This window comes from Bos taurus, chromosome 20 (genome assembly GCF_002263795.3).
Source record: "Bos taurus isolate L1 Dominette 01449 registration number 42190680 breed Hereford chromosome 20, ARS-UCD2.0, whole genome shotgun sequence".
Lineage (NCBI taxonomy): Eukaryota > Metazoa > Chordata > Mammalia > Artiodactyla > Bovidae > Bos > Bos taurus.
The window spans coordinates 4427477-4453285 of NC_037347.1; the positions used below are offsets into that span (position 1 = coordinate 4427477).

Below are 25809 nucleotides of genomic sequence, written 5' to 3' on the forward strand. Positions count from 1 at the left end.
CCATTTCTTTGCTCTGCGGCTGCTGCTAAGTCACTTCAGTCGTGTCCGACCCTGTGCAACCCCATAGACATCAGCCCACCAGGCTCCCCCATCGCTGGGATTCTCCTGGCAAGAACACTGGAGTGGGTTGCCATTTCCTTCTCCAATGCATGAAAGTGAAAAGTGAAAGTGAAGTTGCTCAGTCGAGTTGGACTCCTAGCAACCCGATGGACTGCAGCCCACCAGGCTCCTCCGTCCATGGGATTTTCCAGGCAAGAGCACTGGAGTGGGGTGCCATTGCTCTAAATCTCCAGTAATGTCCCATCTCACTCAGAGTGAAATGGTGAAAGAAAAAACAGACCACAACCAGAGGGTCTCTTTCCCAGTCCATACCCCACCCCCCACCATTCCTGCTCTGCTGGAATTTCCAGCTCTGGTCACTTCCTTCCACACCAAACCCACTGACACCATTCCACCCACACGAGCACATTCCCACCTCAGGGCCTTGACTTGGTGTTACCCCTGCCTGGAATGCTCTTCCCCCAAATACCTTCACCTTTGGGTCTGCTCAAAAGTCACTCATCAGAAGGACTTCCATGGTGATCCAGTGGTTAAAACTCCACACTTCCATTGCAGGGGCGCGGGTCCCACCCCAGGTCAGGAAACTGGGATCCCACACACTGCAAGGTATGACCAAAAAAGTAGGAAAAAAAAGTCACTTATCAGAGAGGCCCTCCCTGAAAACTCCTGTCTGGCATAGCACTGCTTTCTTCCCCCTCCTTTGACTGCATCCCATCAGGTATGATTTGTTTATTGTCTTACTTTGCCCACTGGAACGACAGCGCCATCCAAGTGGGAACCGTATCAGTCTTGGTGACAGCTGCATTACCAGTGCCCAACATGGCACCTGGCACTTTCTGGGTGCTTGCTAAACACCTGCTGAGTGGATGAATGACTGAAGCCTCAGGGTTACTTTTCCTTATTTCCTCTTGGCTTTCCTGCTTGTTATTTGTCTTCCGTGGGTCGGTGGCTTGCGTCTGCGGCAGGACCTCCGGCAGGAACCCTTGCCTCAGTGACCGGGGCCTCCGTCCCCCCAGGCCTGGGGGCCGTGATGTGCCTGCATTCTCACTGCCTGTCCCTCTTCGTTTTCTTCTGTCCTCACTCCCCAGAACCTCAGTGTTAGTGGAACCCCACGATGCCCCCCGGGCACAGTGAGCCCCAGGGCTGGTGTGGGAAGAATGATCCTGCAGTGGGCTCTCATTCCCCATGGTCGCCATTCTGTAGACCGTTGTGTGCCAGGGGCTGCTGTGAGTTGTGAGCCTTTGCCTTGAAAATTGTTCTCAGCTGCTATTGTGAGCGAGCACTAGAGACTTGTGCAGTAATCACCCACCTGGCTACCTCCCAGGCTACCGGAGCCTCCCAGGAGCTGCCCCCGTGATGGAGGAGGAAAGCTGGGAAGGACGATGCCCCCACCTCCAGACCGGGTCACCCCAGTTTGTGGCCAGCGACCAGATCCTTTGTAAGGAGACTGTCCCAAGTTTCTCCAGGGCCTTCAGGGCACAATCCCCATAGAAATGAATTATGAAAGGTGTATGTTCTAGAAAAGCCAGCCTTGCTTATAAAGAATGCCTTCCTCTTCTGTGGGTAAAGGGGAGGAGAAGTCAGAATTCTGGCTCGGGTGTCCTTTGGAACTCAGTATTATACTCGTGTTATTAGTTGCCTATTAAACACATGCTCTGTGCCAGGCAGTCTTCAAGGAACTCACCCACATGATCTTTTAGCAGCTGTGTGAGTTAAGCTGATGTTCCCATTTTACGGGCAAGGAAACACGCTAGAGAAGTGATTGGGTCTGCTGTGTGTCGCACGCCAGAAAGTGCCAGAGAATTGAGATTCCAGGCTGTACTGGGGATCCCAAGAGGGCCCCCAAGTTGCCTTTTTAATAAAAATTACACAGAGAAAAGCAGCCAAACACCTTCCACTACTCCTCAAGAATCCAAGGCTGCTGTAGCCTTGAGAGGGACTTTGCAGTCCAGAAGTGGCTTTTGGAGGAAGCCTCTAGAAGTGGCTTCCCTAGTGGCTCAGCTGGTAAAGAATCCACCTGCAATATGGGAGACCTGGGTTCAATCCCTGGGTTGGGAAAATTCCCTGGAGAAGGGAACAGTTACCCACTCCATATTCTGGCCTGGCGAATTCCATGGACTGTATAGTCCATGGGGTCCCAAAGAGTCCAGCACGACTGAGCGACTTTCACACTCTTTCTAGATGTGGAGGGTTTTGATGGGGACAGAAAAGTCAGTTGGCCCCACGCTGGCTGTCGTGACAAGCTCACTGGTTTGGCCTGTCTGCGAGTGAAACGGCTCTGAACAGTGCTTCACTGGACGGACCCAGACACACTAACCCTTGCTCTTGCTCATCTGTGAAGTGGGCAGAGTGAGTTTGCTGTAGCAGTCTTGAGCAGTTTGGAGTGACTGAAACTTGCAATTACAGGTCAAATTAAGATGGAATTTAAAAACAACATGATTAAAGACAAATCGGGGCCACAGTGTCGCCAGGGGGCCTAACCCTCCTGTTTGTCTCTTCCCGCAGAGTCCAGCCCGCCGGCGCGTCTCCTGGCCACCCGGCCTTGCTGCGGCCCCGGCCCGGAGCGGCGCCCGGTGCTGGGCGAAGCGCCGCGCTTCCACGCACAGGCCAAGGGCAAGAACGTGCGGCTAGACGGCCACTCGCGCCGAGCCACGCGACGCAACAGCTTCTGCAACGGGGTCACGTTCACGCAGCGGCCCATCCGGCTGTACGAGCAGGTGCGGCTGCGCCTGGTGGCCGTGCGCCCGGGCTGGAGCGGGGCGCTGCGCTTTGGCTTCACGGCACACGACCCGTCGCTCATGAGTGCCCAGGACATCCCCAAGTACGCCTGTCCCGACCTGGTCACGCGGCCTGGCTACTGGGCCAAGGCGCTGCCAGAGAACCTGGCGCTGCGCGACACGGTGCTGGCCTACTGGGCGGACCGCCACGGCCGCGTCTTCTACAGCGTCAACGACGGCGAGCCCGTGCTCTTCCACTGCGGCGTGGCGGTGGGCGGCCCGCTCTGGGCGCTCATCGACGTCTACGGCATCACCGATGAGGTGCAGCTCCTCGGTAGGTCGTGGTCCCCACTGGATGGGAGATAGGGTGGCCCCGCCGGGACCAGGTGCGCATGAGGGTGTGTTTCTTTAACATTCAGGAATACCCAGGGCTCCCTTTGCCAGGCGTCTTCTAAGCAGTTTACACATTTCCATTCATTTATCTTTGGCAACAACCCACCATCCCCGTTTTACCGATGAGAAGACTGAGGCCCGGAGTGATTAAACGATTTGCCTTGCAAAACCTGGATGGGAATCCACACGGGTGTGGCCCAGAGTCCACTGTCCGGTCCAGGCCCCTCCACTTGCTCCTTCACTCAGTTGTGTCCTCACTCGCTCACTCATTCTTTCATCCGTTCCGGGGTGTGTTCCTTCACTCCCTTGTTCATTTGCTCATTCATTCATTCATGCAAGCATTTATTCTTTTGCTCACTTATTCATATATTCACTCATTCACATATCTGTTTATGCATTTGCTCATTCATTCTCTCACAATCCACTTCCTCACTCAGCAATCAAACCCACGACCTAATCTTCTAGTCCCTACACTGCCCAGGCAGTGGACAGTAGGTATCATATCAAGGTCCATGGTTAAGGGGCTCAGGGTCCACTGGGGATGCAGGCAGGTAAGTGTGGCCCTGGCTCCAACAAAGGAGGAGTGACTAATGCTGAAGTCCTGGTGGTGAGAACTCACGGGATACAAGTCTGTTGCTCTTAAGACCCTATTTCTCTCTGTTTTCAAAGTTTTTTAAAAATTGAGGTAAAATTCCCTTAACACAAAAGTAAAGTGTCCAGTTTTGTGGCATTCATCATACAGTTTTGACAACCATCACCTCTGTTTAGTTTCAAAACATTTTCTTCACTGCAAAGAGAAATCCATACCCATTAAGCTGCCACTCCCATCCTCCTCCCAGCTCTTGGCCTGCTTTCTCTTTGTGGCATTAGCTCTTGAACTCGGGTTGCACGTAAGCAGCCCAGCCTCCACTTCTGGGGGAGAAAAAGGAGAGCAGGTTTCTCAGGGGACACAGCCCTGTATGTATTTACCTGCAATGAATGCACAGATCTAAAGTTTGAGTTTTGATGGAATTATACACTGTACACCATAAGCCAAGTTGCTGCCTGCCCCTTTAAGGCAGCCCCCTCCCCACCAGGGCAGCCACTGTTCCGATTTTTCACCATAGACTATTGCACCACTACTTGAACGTCACATAAATGGAACCATGCAGTATATGCATTAGTGACTGGCCCCTTAATCTCAGCACAAGATCTTTGAGATTCATCCACATTGTTACTGTATCAGAAATGTGTTCCTTTTTCATTGCCCAGGAGCATGCCTTGATTTGGATGGAGTACGGTTTGTATATCTGAATGTCTGGGCGGCTTCTGGTCTTTCAGCCCTGCATCTTGAGGGAAAACCCTGGCCCTGGGCTCCTTGCTGCCCCCGCCACTGCCCACACCACCACTGGGCAGGGAGGGGAGATGCATGCATTCGGGCCCCCAACTCCCCAGAAGAAGAAAGGCGGCAGAACCGAGCAGCTAGGAGCAGAGGGGTGGGAGTCCCGTGGATCTCTGCTCCACACCTGGCTCTCCACTTGCCAGCTGTGTGGCCTTGGCCAGGTGACCAAACCTCTCTGTGCCTCAGTCTCTTCATCTGTAAAATGAGTTCATGATAGTACCTACCTCAAGGGAGTGTTGGCAGGGGACATGAGATGGTGTATGAAGGGGACACCGCATGATGCCTGGCACATGGAAGGCGCTTAAGAAGTAATAGCTAAGAAATGAGAATCTCTGCCCGTCTGCACGGGCGCTGAGGCACATGTCTGAAATCCAGGCTTAGGCAGACCAAAGTATAAATAGCTACCCATCCTCCAAGCTGGGGCCTTACTCGGGCATTTTAACCATGTTCCCCCATGCTCTTTTCCATGGAAGGTTCTGGTTTTTTACCCGCAGGAAATGCAGGTTTCTAAAAACCTCCTCTAGACCCCCTGTCTAGACCCCGCTCTAGACCACTCTTTTTTGAAGCTCTTTATTCCTGTGGAGCGGGGAAACAATCGGGCCTCATTCACCTGCTCCTTCAGACAGCCCAAGTCTCGGTACCAGCCGAGAAATCATAGCCACTCCATAATCAGCACAAGTGGATTAGGGTTTTAAAAAAAAAATACAAATTGGAAGCAGCCTCTACTGATGACTTAATGAACTGAACAGACCTGTGAGGAGTCATGGACTCTCACCTCCCTGCCTTTACCAAGCCTCTCCAGCACCCCACGCCCCTGGGAGGAAAGGAGAGGGCCCGTGGAGCACCAGCATCAGGGGGCAGACAGGAGCCTCCGTTTTCTAATCTGCCAGTAGTGCCCGCGATGGGCGGCTGATGCGGAGCACCCAGCACTGGTGTCGTGGGACAATGTTCACAATGACACACGGAAGGGAAGATGAGATCAGAAAGAATGCCATCCACAGGGGAAGGGAGCATAGATGAATCTCACTTCCTTCTTTATACCTCTCTGAGTTATCTTTTTAATACGTATGGAAAGGGCTGATATTGCTTGTACAAGAAGAAAGGGCAATAAAGTTACTTTCCTTTCTGAAGGTTATATGAGATAATGGAGAACTTACTGACATGTGATCAAGGCTCAATAAATGTTTCCTTCCCAGGGAAAGAGCAAATTGACATTGGTTATATCAGGGTGAAGGGGTTATGGGTGGTTTTTTTTTTTTTTTTCTTTTTTTTTCCTCTCCCAAGTTATCAACAATGATTTAAATCAGAAAAAAAAAAGTTATAATAAAAATAAGGAAGTAAAGTAGTCATGATTCTGTATGGTTTGAGTCTGGGCAGTAGGTACTCTGCTGTTGCCAGCACAGCATGAGAACCACAGAAATCCCACCATAAGTGGGGTCCCACCCTCCCAATTCCTGGAAGAACTGGGCTTCTGAGGGTGGTGTCCACTGTACTGCCTGGATAAATAAGAGGAGGCTCTGGCCTCCTTTTTCTCACGAGGAACAAGAAGGTTAACACAGTTCCTCTAGAGTCTTAGCTGTGAGACTCCAGAATAAGGACCCCTCATCCCCACCTCAGGCAGCGCTAGTAGTGAAGAATCTGCCTGCAGTGCAGGAGACACAGGTTCAAACCCCAGGCCCAGAGATCCCATGGTGAGGAAAGGGGCAACCCACTTCAGTCTTCTTTCAGGGGCAATCCCATAGACAGAGGAGCCTGGCGGAGGTCCGTGTGGTCCGTGGCGGGGTCCATGTGTCCGTGCGGTCACAAAGAGTCAGACATGACTCAAGTGTAGGACCGTCCATCTGTCCCTCCCTCACCTCTCGGGTCCCACTGGATAGAGCCTCAATGCCAACAAGCTACAGCAGCCTCTGGGTAAGGCTGTCAGGTTTAGGATGCCCAGTTACACTTGAATTTCAGAAAAATGATGAATAATTTCCTGAAGTATACCCCATGCAATATTTGGGGCATACTTAGAATTTGGTTTTTTAATTTTTATTTTGTATTGGAGTATAGTTGATTTACAAGTGTACAGCAAAGTGATTCAGTTATACATATATCCATCCTTTTTCAGATTCTTTCCCCATATAGTTTATTACAGAAAACTCGGTAGAGAAGAATTTGTTGTTTATCTGAAATTCAAATGTAACTTTGCTTCCTATACTTTATCTGGCAGCCCTCACCTGGGAAGTGTCCTTCTCATCTGATGGAATGGGGGTGCACTCTATTCACCCTGGATCTTGAGCCAAAATTCAGTCTCAGGAATAAAAAGGGATTCGTAGTCCTTGCCTGCTCCTTTCACATGCTGGAATTGTGCTTTCAGCCCGGCCTCCTGCACAGGGCTCCAAGTGCAGCAGAGAGCACCGCCTCTCTGAGGCCAGACCCTAGGGTACCCCCTCTTGTGACGTTCAGTCTTTCCTCAAGACAGGGTGACTTAGCCCCTTTTTATTTATTTTTATGGTTCCACTATATATTAAAATTATTTTTTAAGTAGATAAATTAAGATTTTTAGTTGGAGTTTCAGTATCAAGCTCTCAAAAATTAATAGAATGAATATACAGAAAAGTAGAAGGGTATAGTAGACCTGAAAAGCACCATGAACCAATTCAACATAATTAGGATTTATACATTTTTCACACAACAGTAGGATACAAATTCTATTCAGGTTCCCATAGACTGTAAACTAGGAGACACTGGACATAAAGTACAATAATTTCATGGTCTAAAAGTACTGAAATCATAGCGTCTGTTCTCTCATCACTGTGGATTTATGTTAGAAAGACTTCCTTGATGGCTCAGTGGGTAAAGAATACACCTGCAATGCAGGAGACACAGGAGACATGGGTTCGATCCCTGGGTCAGGAAGATCCCCTGGCGGAGGAAATAACTTAGGCTTGGAGAAGGGAAGTATCTTGGTTTGAGAGTGACAGAACCAGGATTAGAGGCCAGGTGCATCTCCCTTTAGTTTGGTGGGTCTCAGCCTTGGCTGCACATTGAGGTCACCTGTCGGGGGGTGGGAGGATCATGGCTTTCAAAACTCCACTTCCCAGGCTGCACCCAGGCCAATTAGATCAGAACCTAGGGGTTGGCTCCGGGCATCCAGGTTTCTCAAGGCTCTGGGGGTGATCCCCAGGTGCAGCCAGGACTGTGATCACAATGATCCTCTCTGCACGAGCTCCTGTTCCTCCTCCCTTTCTGGTACCAAGTTGAGTTCCTCAGACCTCTAGTTCAGGGCATGGCAGCATCACACAAGCTCCTTCTCTTGTTTTGACTTTTCTGCTTTATCTCCAATCCCGACTCCCACTCACGCTTTCCCCTGCCCAGATAAGCACCACTCTTGATGTTTGGCATAAGTCCTTGAGCATGTATTTTTAAAAAATACATAGAGCTATTTTGTATGTTTGGCATGCATAGGTGGATGGTATCATGCTAAAGATCTTACTCTGTTTTCCTTTTTTCACTTGCCCCATTTTAAGATTTATCAGTGTCTGTCTGTCTGGTTCCGTGTTTCCTAACTGACGGATACCTGGGTTGCCCCCATGCAGACAGCATTACTGGATACATTCTTCCCCAGGGCTGCCCTGTGGCTGCTGGGGTTACATTCTCTGGGGCACTGATCAGGATGGGCTTAGTGGGGCCCGGAGTGGTCCATCCTGAGAGCCTGTGATTTCCCTGGATGCTCCTCTGGACCAAAGAAAAAGAGCAAATTACTTTCTGCTGAGTCGAGCAGTTCTGGGACCCAGGAGAGGAAGGTTCAGCCAAGTCATGCACACCTGTCCCCCTTCTCCTGGCCCCTTTTTCTCTGCAGAAGCCCTTTCCCCAAGCTCTGGAGTGGAGGCCTCATGCTGTCCTGAGGCAGCCCTGTCCCTCTTGTGGGCAGCTGGGGAGTGGTCCACGTCAGGGCCGCTGCCCAGTGGCAGAATGCTGGTCAGAATGAACATGGGACGCCAGCCCAAGGCCACAGCATCACAGACTGTGCTTCAGAAAGCTTTGCTTTCAAGAGATGGAAACTGGTTCAATCTCACTCAAGCAAAAATAAAGGAAATTAATGTCTCATGGACTGCAAATTCCAGGAAGCAACTGCTTGTTAGCCTGGCTCAATGCAGGGGCCCGAGGAATAGCACCCAGAACATTGGCCTGCCTCTACCCCTTTTCCTGTCTTTGTGTCATCCTCCAGCAGGCTTTCCCTTTGGGGTGGGGGCAAGGCCACCAGTATCTCCAGTTCCATGTCTCGTGAACTTAACAAGTCTAGCAGGAAAGCTGCCAAAATCTCAAGATCTGGCCTCACTGATCTCCATGGCCAGAGGGATGAGCTAGAGGGACTGGCCAAGTTAAGGCTCCCTGCTCAAGGTACTGAGTGGAAACAGGGCGGGGAGAAGTTCCCTCTAAAGAAAAGCTGGTGCTGAGACCAGAAGCAGCAGGGACTGGATGCCAGAAGCCAGTAACAGCAGCTCTCCAAAGGCTTTATATGGGAGTCATTCACCGACCCCAAAGCCTTGAGCCCTTCTGTTAACTTACTGGACCTACTCAGCCCAGGCACCATGCTGAGGGCCTTACCTGGTGATGTCCTCCAGTCCTCACAAGAACCCCATGAGACAGGAAACAGTTTTGTCCCCATCCGCACACCCAGCATGGATGGATAACTTGGCCAAGGTCACCTAATGGTTGGTGGTTCCAGAGTCAGTATCTGTTCATTAGGGTTATGAACAAATTACGTGATAAAGACAAACTTGTCGATCTAAATCATGACCTGCTGGTCTGAGTGCATCACTCCATGCTGCAGATGAGGAAACTGAGGCCCAGAGAGGGGTAGGGACCTGCCACCTCACCAGTGGCTGTGGGGGGTGATAGGGTGTGGCCCGGGACGCAGAGAGGTGCCTTGGCGTGGGACCTGTGAGCACCAGCATCAGGCTGGCAGTAGTGGCTGCCGCTGGCTTCATCCGGAGCCTGATGAGGACCGGCTCAGAGAAATGCGCTTCGGTAGTTACTGTTTCCTTTACAAACAGCCCAGCCCAGCGCCAGCCCCGCCCCCCAAGTCAGGCCTCCGCCTGGCAGGCTGGCCTGAAGGCTTCTTTCCCCTTCAGGAGTGGGATCACCGCTCTGTGGTTATGTCCTACTAGGGGCCCTGCAGGCCCACTGTGTGCTGGGTGCAGCGCAAGGCACATGGTTACTCTTTCCACAGCTCTGCCATCCATCCTCCCCACAGGCCTGGGAGGCGGGGGTGGGGCTCCCCACACTGCAAGGGGAAGCTGAGGCCACAGCCGGCACTGCCAGGGACCAGCCGAGGTCTGTCTGTTGACCTGTCCAGCCGCCTTTGGTCGGCAGCTAGGCGGCATGCAGAAAAGCACAGGCTCAGTGCCCGACATCCTCACTCCGTCTCAGTCCCCAGCACCCTGCCTGCTGCCTGCCCTCCCATGCCCATGGTGGAAGGAGCTCTGCTCCTGCCCCCTCTGCCTGTTCAGGGACACTCTCTGGTCATTTGTCCCTTTCTCCAGCCTCCCGCTCCCTCTCCGCAGAACCATCCCCATGAGCACACACAGGTAGCTCCCATCTTTAAAGAAAATGCCCTTGACAATCTCTTCCACTGGCTACTACCATTTCTCTGCTCTCCTTCAGAGCGAAACTTTCTTAAAGGTGTTGTCTATACCACCCCCTCCCGATCCCTGCTTCAGCTCAGCCCAGTGAAATTTAATTAAAAAAAAAATGTTGAATGTGAAATTAAAAAGACACAAATAGAAAGCAACTTTCTTTAACATTGTACAAAACAGTATGAGTAGACCCCAAAGGAAATGAAACATTATCACCTTTACACCACCCTCTGATTTCTCATAATTACTATTCAAACAATAGAAAGTATAGCTAGCAATTTAAGAACTGGGGAAGAGATAAGCTCAAAACCCTCTTCGACCATGTTTGTTCTATGCTGCGTATCGCAGTGCTTCCAGACAGTTTCTGCTGTTTCTGCACTGACACAGGACTGCAGTTGTGGGGAAAACTGAATCTGCTTAGGAGCTGAAGGACACAAGAAATGGTGGGTCCGTAGCCTGGTGTATCGTCCATTCAAACAGTGGGGCAGGTACCAGCTGGTAATTTTTAGGTTCTGCCAACAAGGCTTTCTCTTGAAGTTAAACCAAAAACAGCTGCTTATATTCCCAGGCTTTGTCGTATGTGCAGCAATGGATGGATCCTGAGGAGGTTCAACACTTGATCTCTACCAGTTACCCACGTAGTCATCAGTGATCCGATCTGGCCTGACTCACCCCACGCCCCTATCTCGGTCAGCGTTAGCCCTTCAACTTCGTCTTCTCCTGGCTGTGGCACCCTCAGGTGCTGCCAAGCCCAGAGCGGTCGTCCCCATTCTCTCACCAGGCCTCGATCCTGCCCCAAGTGCCATAGCCAGGCAGGGAGGAGCCAGCAAGTGGGCCACGGAGGAGAGGCCCAGGAGGTGGAAGGAGAACCAGGAGCTCTGGAGGCCTGGGGCCAGAAGCAGGGTGGCGAGGCAGGAGAGGTGTTCCCAGCCGCCACAGTAACACGTGGGCAGCCAGTGCTCGTGGACCACCAGAAACCCTTCTCACTCCCATTTTATGAAATGTCTCCCTCATGTACCAAAATCTGGCTGCAGCGGAGCCGTCCCCGCTGCTCAGTGGGCTTCGGCCTTGTGCTGCCAAGCCCAGAGCGGTCGTCCCCATTCTCTCACCAGGCCTCGCTCCTGCCCCAGGTGACCTCTCCCACCTCCTGGGCCTCTCCTCCGTGGCCCACTTGCTGGCTCCTCCCTGCCTGGCTCCACATGCTAAAAGCCCCAGGATTCTGTCCTAGGCCCTCTTCATTCTCTTTCCTTCTCACTATTAAAGCGTCATCTTACTTAAATATGCATGGAGAAAAGTGCATAAACAACCGTACAATTTAACAACTGCTAAGTCGCTTCAGTCGTGTCCGACTCTGTGTGACCCCACAGATGGCAGCCTACCAGGCTCCCCCGTCCCTAGGATTCTCCAGGCAAGAACACTGGAGTGGGTTGCCATTTCCTTCTCCAATTTAACAACTGAGGCAAGGCGATTTCTATTTCAGTTCAGCTCAGTTGCTCAGTCATGTCCGACTCTTTGCAACCCCATGGACTGAGCATGCGAGGCCTCCCTGTCCATCACCAACTGCCAGAGCTTGCTCAAACTCATGTCCATTGAGTTGGTGATGCCATCCAATCTTCTCATACTCTGTCATCCCCTTCTCCTCCCGCCTTCAGTCTTTCCCAGCATCAGGGTCTTTTCCAATTAGTCAGCTCTTCACATCAGGTGGCCAAAGTATTAGAGTTTCAGCTTCAATATCACTCCTTCCAATGAACATCCAGGACTGATTTCCTTTAGGATGGACTGGTTGGATCTCCTTGCAGTCCAAGGGACTCTCAAGAGTCTTCTCCAACACCACAGTTCAAAAGCATCAATTCTTTGGCACTTAGCTTTCTTTATAGTCCAACTCTCACATCCATACATGACTACTGAAAAAACCATAGCCTTGACTAGACGGACCTTTGTCGGCAAAGTATTTTTTATCATCTCCCCTCCTTTCTCCAGATGATCTGGCCCTTGAATCCCATGTCTAAGCTGCTGGCTCCCAAATCCATATTCCCAGCCCTAATGCCACACGTGAACTCCAGACTTGCCCTGCCTACTCACATCTCCTCCTAGCGTCTGAAGAGGCTTCCCACACAGAACACATTCAGACAGCCGTCACAGTGGATGGCACCACCCACTTGGTGCATCGGTCCAAACTTCAAGAGTCATGCTTGATTTCTCATCCAGCACCCCTTCTGTCAGACTGTTCTGTCACGTCTGCCTCCAGGACACATCCCAAAGCAGCCCTTCTGAGACAATGAAGTGACTGAGGGGTGGGCCCTTGTCTCCGGTTCTTCAGTCCTCATTTTCATCTTCACACAAAGATAGTTTCTTTCGTGGCATAAATTCTGCTTTACTGCCAGGCCCAGACATGGTTGATCTGAGAAAGCCAGGCAGAAGGGGAGGAACTGAACTCCATCGCAGACCAGCAGCAGGCCTGGAGGTGGCCTAGAGAGACTGGGAAGTCAGGGCACCATCCCAGCTAATCCAGCCTCCACGTGCCCCACCTGGGACTGCTGCTGTGTGGCGGTGCTTGGTGGGTGATCGTGGAGGAAAGGGATGCCTGTTGGACGCTTCCTCAGGGAAATCAGGTCCCTTGGGGACAACAGCTCCACCTGGCCTGGGACTGAGTTCCCGCGCTGGGCAGCTCAAAGAACAACAAAGATAGCTACATCTGGGGGGCAGTATTGCTAGTCATAAGGAGCCTGGCTTACGAGTCACAGCCTGAGATGGAATCCCATTTCTGTCAACCCTGGCTAGGTGACCTTCAGTTACACTCTACCTCACAAAGCCTCAGTGTCCTCCCACCGTGAAATGTGATTGCATGGGATAGTGGTAAGGATTGCTAAGGATAATGAACACATGGAGTTGCTTCTGACTGATGCTTAAGTAAATGGCTGTATGTACTTTCACCAGGTCCAGAGAGCGTGTTTGGAGTCGAGTCACAGGTTAGAGCCAGGCAGTTTTGATAAGCTTCCGAGGTGGTCTCTTGATGTGGCTGGATTTCTGCCTGTAGCCACCTGTCTGATTTCTCCAGAGAATCTTTGATAGGTAGATTCTCAAGTGTCAGGCGTAAACCAGCACTCTGCCATCCTGGGCCTGTCTCACTCAGGGACGATGCCTGATGGGGACAGAGCGCCCTATATAAAGCAAGGAGACCCAGCCTTTCTGAGGGACTACTGGGGGCCAGGTCCGAGGTGAAGTGCTATCACACACTCTAATACTAGCCTGGAAAGCAGACCAAGCTTGCACTGCTTCCGACTTCACACATGCTGTTCTTTCTTCTGGAATGCTCACGCTCCACCCCCAGCCACCATTCCCGCAGCCTTTGTGTCTTGGCTCCAAGAGGGCTGTTCTGACCCATTCTCAGGCCCCACTTCTGATCTTCGATACACTCAGAGAATACCAGTTCTGTCACTGCCTGGCTGCGGGACCTGGAGTAACTCACCTCGCCTCTCCGAGTCTCCGAAGTCCCCTACTGGCATGTTCCCATTTTTCCAGCGTCGTGAGATGGCAGCTCTCACCTGTATGGCGGCACTCATCACAGTTTGGAAGAAGAGTTAGTTTTCTGTCAGATGCTTCATCACCGTCTGTCCCTCCCACTGGAATGGGAGCTCTGTGCCCGCTTGTTCTCTTTGCCCAGGGTCCAGCACACTGCTTGGCACATGGCAAGCACTCTATACATTTTGTTAATAAATGTTGAAGGAATAATGATAATTAACATCTTTTGAGCACTTACTCTGTGCCATGCTGTGCTAGACTCTACAAAAGCATCTAATTTAACCTATGTAACACCATGGGTAGGAGTGTGGAGGCCAGGTATCACCATTATTCCATTTTAAGCTGAGAAAGTTGAGATTCCAAGAGCTGAAGTGACTAACCTACAGTTACGCAGTCAGGAAGGGCTGAAGCCAAGACTTGAACCTCAGTGTAGCCATCTCCAGGCCATGATCTTGATTAGGGTGCTCTGCTGAAGAACGGGCTCTTCCATGGAGCTCTTAGGGGCAAGGAAGAAGAGCTCTGGGCATGGCCTCACAGGATGACTGTGGTAGGCGGGGAACCCTCGGAAAATGCATTACACCAAGAGGCTCCTGGAAACATCCACTTGTCTTAAATGCTTCTTCAAAAAAAAAAGTGCTTATGTTAGTCTACTCTTATTTTTTTTTTTTTCTGATTACATAATCAGTTGTTTTGTTGAGTCGCTAAGTCATGTCTGACTCTTTTGCAACTGTAGCCCACAGTTGCAATCCTCTGTCCATGGGATTCCCCAGGCAAGAATACTGGAATGGGTTGCCAATTCCTTCTCCAGGGGATCTCCCCAACCCAGGGATGGAACCCATGTCTCCTACATTAACAGGTGGATTTTTTTTTACCACCAGCTCCTAGGGAAGCCCCAGAAAATCAATATCTGTTCATTAAAGAAAAATGAGAAAATCTGAAAACTCTTAAGAAGCAAATTTCTACCCAGAGACAATCACCGTCAAATCTCTATGTATTTCGTTCCTTCCTGTGCATCCCATGCACACATTTCCCACATAATTAGAACCAAATCATACAGTTTAGTATTCTTTGTTGTGCAGTATCAAGGCATTTTCCCACATTGTTAAATATTAATTGAAAACTTGATTTTTAAAAATATCAGGGGTTTTGATAAAACTTTGTAGTATCCATGTTTACTGCAGAAAAGTTGAAAAATACAGAAAAATCTGAAGACAATTCCTCATAACCTTACCCACCCTCATAACCTTACCTGAGAAGTAATAACCATTAACATTTTATGTTTTCTAGACCTTGATATCCTCTGCACATATAGTAGTATAGACAGATAGAGACACACACACACATATATACTTCTTCTAAGGACCAAACGGAAATCGTTCTTCTTCCTTCATGTTACGGGGAAGCATCCTCTAACACAAGACAAACTCAAACGTCCACAGAACCCAACCAAGTAGCCGAGATGGGCAAAGGGGCCAGCTCAGGGTCGTGGGGAAAGGGAGCAAGCTTTCACCCACTGGTGACGTGCTGGGATCCAGACCCTGGCGTTACCAGAACTGATTTTCCAAAAGAGGCTGCAAATCCAGTTTAAAGTGAAATATCCTGAATCACAAGTCTTGGCCACTAATTTAAAAAAAAAAAAATTTTTTTTTTAAAGACCAAGTGTTGATTTGTTTAACAAACCAACAGAAGGGGGAAAAAGAAGAGACATCCATAGCTTAAAAGAGACCAATGACAATGAGTGGATTTTATTTGGATCTTCATTCAGACAAACTTGGAAAAAAGCATATTCTCACACATAATATTGACAAGAAGTCTTTAAATTTGACACAGACATGCTGAAATTTGTAAAGATAAAATGGCATGTCTAGGATTTGCTTCAAAATAATAACAGGAGGGAGAATGATGGGGGCATCAATGAAACAAGATTGGTCATGAATGATAACTGTAAAATCTGGGTAAGAACCAATGATTAGGTATGTTTTCTATAATCAATTGTATGCATTTATTTTTTTCAAAAAGTTTGAAAAACAAAACCAAGGTAGAACACCAGTAGGCCAACCAGACAGGTCTGTGAACCAGCATCAGAACTTGGATGGCCTGCCCTGTACATGGAGGGAGTTGTTCAGTCCCTCAGTCATGTCTGACTCCTTGTGACCCCGTGGACTGCAGCACACCGGGCTTTCCTGTCCTTTACCATCTCCCAGAGTTTGCTCTAACTCATGGCCACTGAGTTGGTGATGGAGGGAGTCGGGGTAGGGAATAACGTATGAGGCTCTCACCAGGGGTTCGGGCGTGCTTTTTGAAAATCATGTTTACTGTTATGATTTAATATTTGAAAAACTAAAGAGAAAGAAATATTTTTTCCCATGATATAAATGACAGAATGCTAAGAAAATCTTAGCTGGAGTGGTCCAGTTTTAAAAGTTTGAGAAAACACTTTTTCTTGTTTCATTTACTTGTTAACAAGAATATTTTTATCACAAAAACAATTTCAAAATAATTCTTTCTTTCCCTGATATCTCTTACTGACCGGCAGTCAGACTCTTCTAGAGACCTCATTCACTTACTCATCTAATATACTACATAATAATGAACGCTATCTGCCAAGCACTCTGCTAAGCCCTGAGACTTGGTGGTAAACAGACTGTCACAGACGCCGCCCTCCACGGACTCACGGTGTAGGTGGGGAGATGATCAACAAGTAATCTACCAAAGCATGAAGACCTGTATTACCTGAATAACAAACACTATAGATCAAGACATTTTTTCATATTACTAAGTTACTCAAAAAATATTTTCATGACTGTGACTTTTAAAAAACTCCCCCTTGGTGTCCTGTTCTATGAGTCCCTTTCTTGCAGAAACCTTACACATTAAAAGTTCGAACAGCACCCAGGTACCGTGCTCCCTGCTGCAGACACATCAGTGAGGAGGACAGGCCTTTCAGAGGCAGCATGGAACCCGACAGCCCCGGGGTCCAGTCCTGACTTTGTCACCTAGTTGCGGGGCGACCTTGGTCATGTTCCCTAGCCCCTGTGCCTCAGCTCCCTTCTTTGGTGAATGAATGGTGGGTGGTAACGGTACACACCTCAGAGATAGCATGAAGACTAAATAAGAATCTGTGAAAAGGAGCGTAAAGTAACGCCCTGTCAGAGTAAGGCCACAAACTCAAGGGTTTGCTCCTTCCCTTGGAGCTTCCGTACTCGCTGGGGAGACAGTAATGATTTTTAAACGCCCTTTAAATCTTCAAAATCGGGGGGGGGGGGGGGGGGGGGGGGGCGGGGGGAGGGAGGGAGAAGAAGGGGCAAAGTAGAAGAGAGAAAGGAGGGAGAGGAAAGGATGGAGGGATGCGAGTAAGAGAAGGAAAAAGGGATGAAGGGCCTGGTTGGACCACCCCAAAGATACGATTATGCCAGTGTGCTCTCGGGGCGATGCTTAATTCAGTTCTACGCACCGGGAGATCTTAAATAAGCTCAGGAAGGAATCAGGAAAGGAAACTGGCGGGCCGGGCGGGGTGGGGCGCGGGCCTGCTCTGCGGGGTCGCGCTCACCGCCCTTCTTCTGCCCTCCTCGCGCAGAAAGCGGGTTCGCCGACACGCTGACGCCCGCGCGCCTCGGCCAGGCCCGCTTCAGCGCCTGCCTGCCGCCCAGCAGCCACGACGCGGCCAACTTCGACAACAACGAGCTCGAGAACAACCAGGTGGTGGCCAAGCTGGGCCACCTGGCGCTGGGCCGCGCCCCAGGCCCGGCCCCCGCCGACCACGCGGCCGCAGCCATCCCGTGCGGGCCCCGCGAGCGCCAGCGGCCCTCGTCGTCGCCGGCGCTGCTCGAGGCCGACCTGCGCTTCCACGCGACGCGCGGGCCCGACGTGAGCCTGTCGCTCGACCGCAAGGTGGCCTGCGCGCCGCGCCCCGACGGCGGCCGCACCCTCGTCTTCTCCGAGCGCCCACTGCGGCCCGGGGAGAGCCTCTTCGTGGAAGTGGGCCGCCCGGGGCTGGCGGCACCCGGCGCGCTGGCCTTCGGCATCACGTCGTGCGACCCGGGAGGGCTCCGGCCTGCCGAGCTGCCCGCAGACCCCGACGCGCTCATCGACCGCAAGGAGTACTGGGTGGTGGCGCGCGCCGGACCCGTGCCCAGCGGCGGCGACGCGCTCAGCTTCACGCTGCGGCCCGGCGGCGACGTGCTCCTGGGCGTCAACGGGCGCCCGCGCGGCCGCCTGCTGTGCGTCGACACCACGCAGGCGCTCTGGGCTTTCTTCGCCGTGCGCGGCGGCGCCGCCGGCCAGCTGCGCCTCCTCGGTGAGTCCCCCGACTGCGCGTGCGCGGGGCTCGCCCCCGGAAACCCGGCGCCTCTGGATAGGTAGCCGCTCCTGCAGCCGCTGAAGCCCAGCCAGCAGTCCCCCAGTCTTGAGCGCGCAGCAGAACCGTCTGTCCTCCACTTAGAGTTTCCGATTCAGTAGGGGTGGGTCCCCAGAAGATGCATTTTAACCAGGGCCCCGGGGATGCTCATCCCTGGACCACACCCTGTCCATACCAACCCAAGTAACCCGCTGGTGTTAGGACCTGGCAATTTTTCCCCCCATTATTATGCTTTATTATATGCATATTTTCACATTATATAGAGTATGTTACGTGCCAGAGATAAAGAAAATACAGCTACATTTAAAAGAGGAAAATGAGAATAACATCATCCACCGAAAATAGGGTGCAGGCTGGACCCACCACGTTTTCAGATTGATTTTTGCTTTCATTCATGCCGCACATAAACACGGAGTGCACCCCGCCTCCAGCTATGGGCCAATCCGTGAGCTCCCAAGATGGGCAGGGCAGAGGACTGGATACAGACCTTGGACCTCCTCACATCCTCTCTGGCACCCAAATGGAGATTTGCACGGTGTGATGTTCGCTACAGCAGAGGGGCTTCTCTTTGCTCCAGCTTGGTGGAGCCGGGCTGGTGATCAGGGAAGGCTTCCAGAGAGCATAGCTCTGTTTTCAAGTTTTAGAAAGTCCAAACAATGACAGAAATAATGAACGCTTCATATGTCACATCATTCAGTTTGATCCTCCTGATAACCCTGTAAAACCAGTATCATTATCCATGAAGATGCCTTCAGTGTAGAAAGGGAGCGATGACCTGCATCGTGCGTTTGTGAGGATGAAATGATCAGGTGCATATAATGCTTTTAGCAGGTAACTGCCACATGCAGCCTGTTTAGTAAGTAGCATTAGTAATGACAGTGACTTGCTGTTTAACCGAGGACAGAGGAACAGGGTGGCAGTGGTTGTCATTTGGTTGGTTTGGGGTTTGTTTAAGGGACCATCAAATACAGTCATCATTTCAGCCTGAAATAAGTTGCCTGAGTTCCCACTGGGGCTTTGCAAGAACTAAGCCTAGAGTCCTTCTCCCTCTCCCCAGCTCCCCTAGGCGAACCAGAATGAGCCTTTGAGTGGTCAGGAGGAGAAGATAGAACAGCATTTAGAGGCCAGAGACTTGCCCTCCTGATCCCTATCTGACAGCAGCTCTGGTGCTGTAATCTGTCCATCAGTCCTCTAGTAGGGCACAGAACGGGGTGTCTCTTCACGTCAGAAGTAACTATCATTTCCTGAACCAACAGTTCAGGGAAGAAAACCCATCCACGTTGAACACTAGTCAGGAGTCTTGTAGTTGCAAGTAACAAAACCCCACTCACGGTGCCATAAGCAAAAGGAATTTGGGGAGTACCCACATACCTTAGAAGTCTGGGAGTGTATTGGATGGATTCAGGGACAGCTGGATCTAGGTGCTGAGAGTATGTCATCAGGATTCTACTTCTCTTTCCATCTCAAAGCTCTACTTTCCTCTATGTTGCCTTCCCTCTCAGGCACACCCTACAGCACCAGGCTTTTCTCTCGATAGAATGGGTCCCTTCTTTCCTAGTGGTGCTAGTGAAAATCACAGAATTTGGGCTTGCAGGCCTCGCTTGAGTTATGCGCCCTTCACTGGTAAAGAATCCACCTGCAATGCTGGAGACCCTGGTTCAGTTCCCAGGTCAGGAAGATCTGGAAAAGGGATAGGCTACCCACTCCAGTATTCCTGGGCTTTCCTGGTGGCTCAGATGGTAAAGAATCCACATGTAATGCAGGAGGCCTGGTTCAATCCCTGGGTTGGGAAGATTCCCCGGAGAAGGGAACAGCAACTCACTCCAGTATTCTGGCCTGGAGAATTCCATGGACAGAGAGGCCTGGCAGGCTATAGTCCATGGGGTCGCAAAGATTCGGACACGACTGAGCGACTTTCACTTCCACTTTCCTTGAACCACCATTGAGACCAAGGGTAGAAGTTCTTTCTCATTGGCTTGGCCTGGATCATGTGCATGAGGGTGAAGTAGGACCTCCAACAAAATTCCAGTGGTGTTTCTGAAACAGGAATGGAGGTCAGGCAGACACAGACCAGATGTCTACCCCACTTGTACGATGCCATCAATTCTCAGCAGAATCCTATGCAGTAGCTCTTGTTCTCCATTAGATCCATGAGGTAGTGAAGGTGCAAAGCAGTAAAGAGCCAGGGGCTAGCAGAGCAGAGCCCACCTCCCATGTCCCTGATGGATTCTCTGTGGTCTCAGGAACCCTGCAGTCCAGCCCTGCGACCACATCCCCATCAGGGTCCCTCAGCGGCTCCCAGGACGACAGCGACTCCGACATGGCCTTCAGTGTCAACCAGTCCTCCTCGGCATCTGAGTCATCCCTGGGTAAGGACGTGTGGACCCTCGGGGGTGCAGGGAGATGGGCTGCACTGGTGGCTGTGCCAGCTCCTCCTGCCCTTGCCCCAACCCCTGCACCCTTTCCTGGAGGGAGGACAAACATCTGGACGTGGCGTTCCAAAGGGCGATAACGGTGCTCGCTGCTTGGGGGGAGGAGCATAGGAAAAGGGGCCAAACCCAGAGGAAAACTGAACGCCGTGTCTCCCAGAGTTGCCCCCCATGGCTTCTGGCACAGAAGCTCTGCCCTCGTGGGGTTGCCCAGCAGAGCCCACCTGGGACCGTGAGTTGAGGTCTGCCTGTTCTCCCTCTCTGCAGTGACGGCACCCAGCTCCCCGCTGAGCCCACCAGTGTCGCCCGTGTCCTCCCCGCCGGAGCTGGTGGGCAGCAAGAGCAGCGAGTGCACCGTGTGCTTCGACGGCGAGGTGGACACGGTCATCTACACATGCGGACACATGTGTCTGTGCCACGGCTGTGGCCTGCGGCTCAAGAGGCAGGCCCGGGCCTGCTGCCCCATCTGCCGGCGGCCCATCAAGGACGTCATTAAGACCTACAGGCCGTAGCCTGGCCCGCCCACGGGCCTTGACCAGAGCAAGGTCAGCTTTCTGAAGCCCACCCCCTGGGCCAGGCAACCACCATGGCCGCCAGGGAGCCCAAGGGCACTGCCATCTCGTCCGCCACCCTGCAGTGGTGGGCATGGCGTGACAGTCATGGAGATGAGGCCCCCGGGGGCCTGAGTTCAAGTGAGGGTTGCTTCTGGCCTGAAAGTGCTGTGCCCCCAAAAGGCCGTCCCCCGGTGGTCTCAGCTGGGAAACTGTCCCGTGCGCAATGCCTTCTGCTGGGGTTGGTTGAGTGTGAGTGCGAGAGGGGGCGGGCTGAGAATGACTGAGAGAAACCCATTGGTATTTATCCAGGGATCCTGGCTCTGGGAGGTTATTTAACACTAAGGAATGTGCAATCTGGAGCCCAGACGGCAGTGGGACAAGAAGCTGTTCACTTTCTGGTGCTATGACGTCAGCTGGTTTTGAATATACGGAACCCGCACCTAAACAGAACTCCCACGGATGGTATAGGAAAGGGACACTCAGATTTTCTAAGGCGAGGAAAAAATAGCTCATTGTTTACAGCTCCAAAGCGGCAACTCCTTGCGGGGGGCAGGGGGAAGGTGGGTGGAGAACCTAAAAGAACAATTTGCTTTTTTAGTATCTAACTCAGTCTCTCAGTCTCAGAGAGCAGTTTTGAGGAGTGCTGGGGCCAGAGCTCTGGGTGGTGTCCCCTCTAAAGCCTTGTCACCCCTCCACCCCCAGACCACCTAATAGTAAGTGCTACACCCCTTGACTCCACCCACAAATGCTTTCAGTCTGTACCACCCTTACCATCTGCAGGAAAATAAAACAGCAGGTCCGCTTTTCCTGGGGGCGGGAAAGAATCCTAGACGCCAGTGAGCCCCCTGGGGTTGGAAAGGGCCACTCCTCAGCTCTCCACATTTCCTGCTGAAATGCTAGGCCTGGCACTCGCCAGCAGCTGTGAGCATCACCAAGGTGACCTGCTGCCAAGTAGAGGGAGGAAGCGCGGCTTTGCCACCATCTTTGTTCTGATTCTCAGCTCATCTTCCTCTGCTGATTGCTGAGATGTTAACTGATTATTAGGATGTTAGCTAGGAACTGAGACACTCTGAAAATGCTGACCTTGTGACTCTCCCCGTCCCCAGGGCAATTTGCTGGGCATTTTCTAGGCCCCTGGCCCTGCTTCCCCTCCCTTACCCACTCACCCCTGCCCAGGCCCGTCTCTGCAGACTCCCAGACCACGCCTGGGTTGACAAGTTGGCCGGCCTGCAGTTCCCATCTGGGCCCCAGTTCTGGGCCCCACCTTCCCTGTCTTGTGCTGTATCTTTAGGGAGGGCCCCGAGCCTCTCTGTTTCTCACTTCCCGATCTAAGAAGAAACCTAGTACCTGCCCACTCCGGAGCTCTTGGGAGGACCAGAACAACATTCTACAAAGCCCAGGACACCTTGTGAAGAACAGGTATTTTTAGCCCAGTTCCTAATCTGTTCATCTATTGAGGAAGACAAGCAAAGGAGGACGTTCAGAGTTTATGCATTCATACGACACATTTTGCTGGGTGTCTGGAGGCCCCTTCTGTAGATCAAGTCTCCTAAGGCCAGTCAGTCCATGCCCTTGTGGTGCTCCGGGTCTTGGACTATCTGCTTCTTCACCTGGTATTCTGACCTGCTCTCAGCTTCAGAAACCCTCCTCTTGCCCCTGCAGGAATCCCTGATTGTTTTGTTTTGTTTTTTTTTTTTCCCTTGTGAACTTGGGAACTACATCCAGATTTTAATTTCACAGCAGAACCTTCAGGGGAGCAACTGACACCTCACCATTTGCCAGATTAAGAGTCTGCAAACCTAGGCAGTGCTCAGCAGCCAGCTGAATTCTTTTCCCCCTCATGTTGGGTGTGGGCAAAGCCACACACAGGCCCCAGGAGAGAGAGCTCATCACCCCCCCAGGCTGGTGTTCTCCAGGCAGCAGCTCCCCTGGCTGGACTGAGCCACAGTCACAGCCCCGGAAGTCTCTGCAGCCAGCGCCTCTCTCCTGTCACCTCAGGTTCCAGCCGGGCTCAGTGCAGCCACGGCCAGGAATCCAGGGACCTGGGGCCTGGACCCAGGGCAGACCAGGACGTGTGCCTGGCGACTTGTCACCTGGGAAGGAGGGAGCTCGTGGCCTGTGTAATTCGCTCTGCAGCCGCTATTAGTAGCATCCCGATTTCCAAGAGGAATTAAAGGGGTGTTTATCTGTTCAAAACCAGACATTTCCAGTTTAGACATTTCCTCTAAACTGATTTATTCAGCACTGCAGAGAAGCTGCCCACACTGCCCTCTAGGTTCTGTCTGGAGAAGGGGCAGGAGTAAAGGGACAGGAACCATGCTCCTTTATTTGGCAGCCCTGTGTGCCCTGCACGGCGCTGCAGAGGTGTGTCCCCACGTCACCCTGCGAGGCAGGTCTTTGTACTATATTGAAGACACCACCGATTATAAAATACACCATTCTGTGTGCCACTAAGGGAAAAACACTGCCAATTTTAACTGTAAGGTGCCACAGCTATACAACTCATTTTATTCAGACATGTTATGTAGAAAAGCTGTGTTCTTTACAATCAGTGGAATCTGCTATTACCCCATTTGGCAGGTGAGAAAACTGAGGTCCACGAAGTGAAGCAGGAGGTGGCAGGACTGGGCTTCAAGCCCAGTGGTGCCTGGTGCCGAACCCCACGCTCTCCACTGCCTCTCCCCAGGTCCAGAAAGCTCAAGCAATCGCTTGAGTTTTCTTCCTTGAAGCTTACCTGGGCAGCCCCTGGAGAGAGCCGGGCACATGCCCCTGTGTGAGGGTTCCAGCCCCAGACTGACGCCTCTTTGCCACCCAAAGCCTGGGAAGACTCCTGTCCTTTCTTTCAGGCTCATCTGCCCACTGCCACCTTCTCCTGGCCTCTTCCTATTATATGTGGGCACCCATCTGGGGCAGCCCGGGGGAGAGCCTTGTCCTGTTCACCTTCCTGGGCCCTGTGACCACCACCCTCTTAAGCAGGGCCCCCTGGGGGTGGGGAGGGGAGACCAGAAGATGCCCCCTTTGTTGTGATCTGGTGCCACCAGAGAAATCTGGCTGTTTCCAAGTCAAGACAAACACCTTTGTCTAGCCCGCTCTCAGCCTGGGAGTCTTCTGGGATTTAGCTACCTGGGGCACTGCTCCCCGAAGTGTAGCAAGACTTCTTCAGCCATCTACAACTCCTGGTCAGCGTGGCCTGTGTTCTGGACACAGGGACGGGAACTGGGTCAAAAGACAAGCCTGCGGGCAGCTCGTGGCTCAGAGCAGGAGGTGGACAGATTTGTAGACGTGTATTTGGCCCGTCCAGTGCTGGGTCCTGTGATGGCACATAGTAGGTACTCATTAAAGGTTTCCTGAGTAGTCCAGAGATCCGGTTATGAGTGTTCAAGGATTTGGTAAAACATCACGTACACGTGCACACAGTCATTCAGTGAACATGTGCTGAGCATCTACTGCCTGTGGAGTACAAGGAGGACCAACCGAGGGACAGGAGCCCAGCTCTGACATCAGAGGAAGGACATCATGAGACATTTGGGGCAGAGTTCGAGGGCTCTCTTGGCCCTTCTGTTGCCTCGGGGGTCTATCTTGGTCAGTACACAACTGCTTTCCAGACCCAGAGACCCCTGCACACTTCAAAAATCCTTCTCTGCTTTAGGAATGCCGGGCACCTTATAGGCAGCAAACTTCTGCTGAGATGGCCTTTGGCAGAACCGTTCAGGGCCCCACCAACTAATGATTGCCCTCAGGCCTTGCCAGGGAGGGAGACGTGGGGAGAGGGCTACCTGCTTCTTTCAGGCCTTGGGACTGGTGGCTGGAGATCAATCCCCAAGTGGCCAGGGAACCCGCAGTCATTTCCAGAATAGGCGTGTACAGAGTTGGCAAATGAGAGGCAGTCTCCTTCCGCCGTTCAGTCTGGTCTCTGCCCTGGCTCTGGCAGAGAGGCTCTGGCTCAGGAACACGGGGCCTCTCTCCGTGTCTAATTGTCTCACCGTCTTTCTAACGAAATGACTTGTACAACAATCTGTCCGTGCCTTATGAAAGTGTCTGTGCACTTTTAACCCTCTTTAAGAGCAACTTTAAAAAGTGGGCCAGCAAAAAAAAAAAAAAAAAAAAGTGGGCCAGGGACTAGCATACATGGTGGTGTTCTAGAGATCTGTGGTGATCACTGAAGCTTCTGCCTCGTGTGTTTGATGTTGGCGTGAAGAAGTGTATGTTCCCCACTCCACCCCTCCACTACCTGTGTACAGACCTTTTAAAAAATGTGTTTCTCTTATTTTTCTGATTCGATACTGTGACCTCTCCAACACAGACTAATCTTTGGGGGTCTATAATAAAGGTTTCTAAGCCTGAGGGCAGTGGGTTGGGAAGGGTTTGCGCTGGTCCTGCGTGTTGTGCTTTTGTGTGTTGTGTGTTTCGATTTGTCTGTTTTTATTTGTTTTATATTAACATAATTTTCCTGTTTAAAAAAAAAAAACAAATACAACTTTGGCTTGTTAAAAGACAAAGTCTCTTCAGGACTGTTTTTAAAAATCACAGTTACCTACATTGTCGGGAAGTGGAGGTGAGGGATACAAATCATTGCCCGCCTTGAGAAAATAATTTGCAAAATGTCTATAGAACCCTGAGCATATTCAAACCTTTTGCTTAGGAACTCCTAAGAAAATATCCTCAGGAATTAATTCTTATTGAGGATAAGCTCCATATTTAAGGATGGTCATTACAGCATTATTTATAATAATGAAAAACTAGAAACAACCCTAATGACCAACAACTAGGGT

At 51.4% G+C, this 25809-nt stretch overlaps 1 protein-coding gene across 2 annotated transcripts in view; it reads left to right on the top strand.

The window, feature by feature from the left end:
* The window catches only part of NEURL1B (neuralized E3 ubiquitin protein ligase 1B), a 44977-nt gene extending 19441 nt beyond the window's left edge, over window positions 1–25536 (top strand). The window contains exons 2-5 of one of the 2 annotated variants that reach the window (XM_002696271.7): window positions 2566–3111; window positions 17275–17994; window positions 20298–20423; window positions 20751–25536. In XM_002696271.7, the coding sequence (XP_002696317.2) occupies window positions 2566–3111; window positions 17275–17994; window positions 20298–20423; window positions 20751–20995 (1637 nt within the window). In that variant the 3' untranslated portion in view covers window positions 20996–25536. The remainder of the gene's footprint in view (window positions 1–2565; window positions 3112–17274; window positions 17995–20297; window positions 20424–20750) is intronic. The other variant, XM_059878848.1, reaches the window with a different exon arrangement.
* Window positions 25537–25809: the final 273 nt, after the last annotated feature.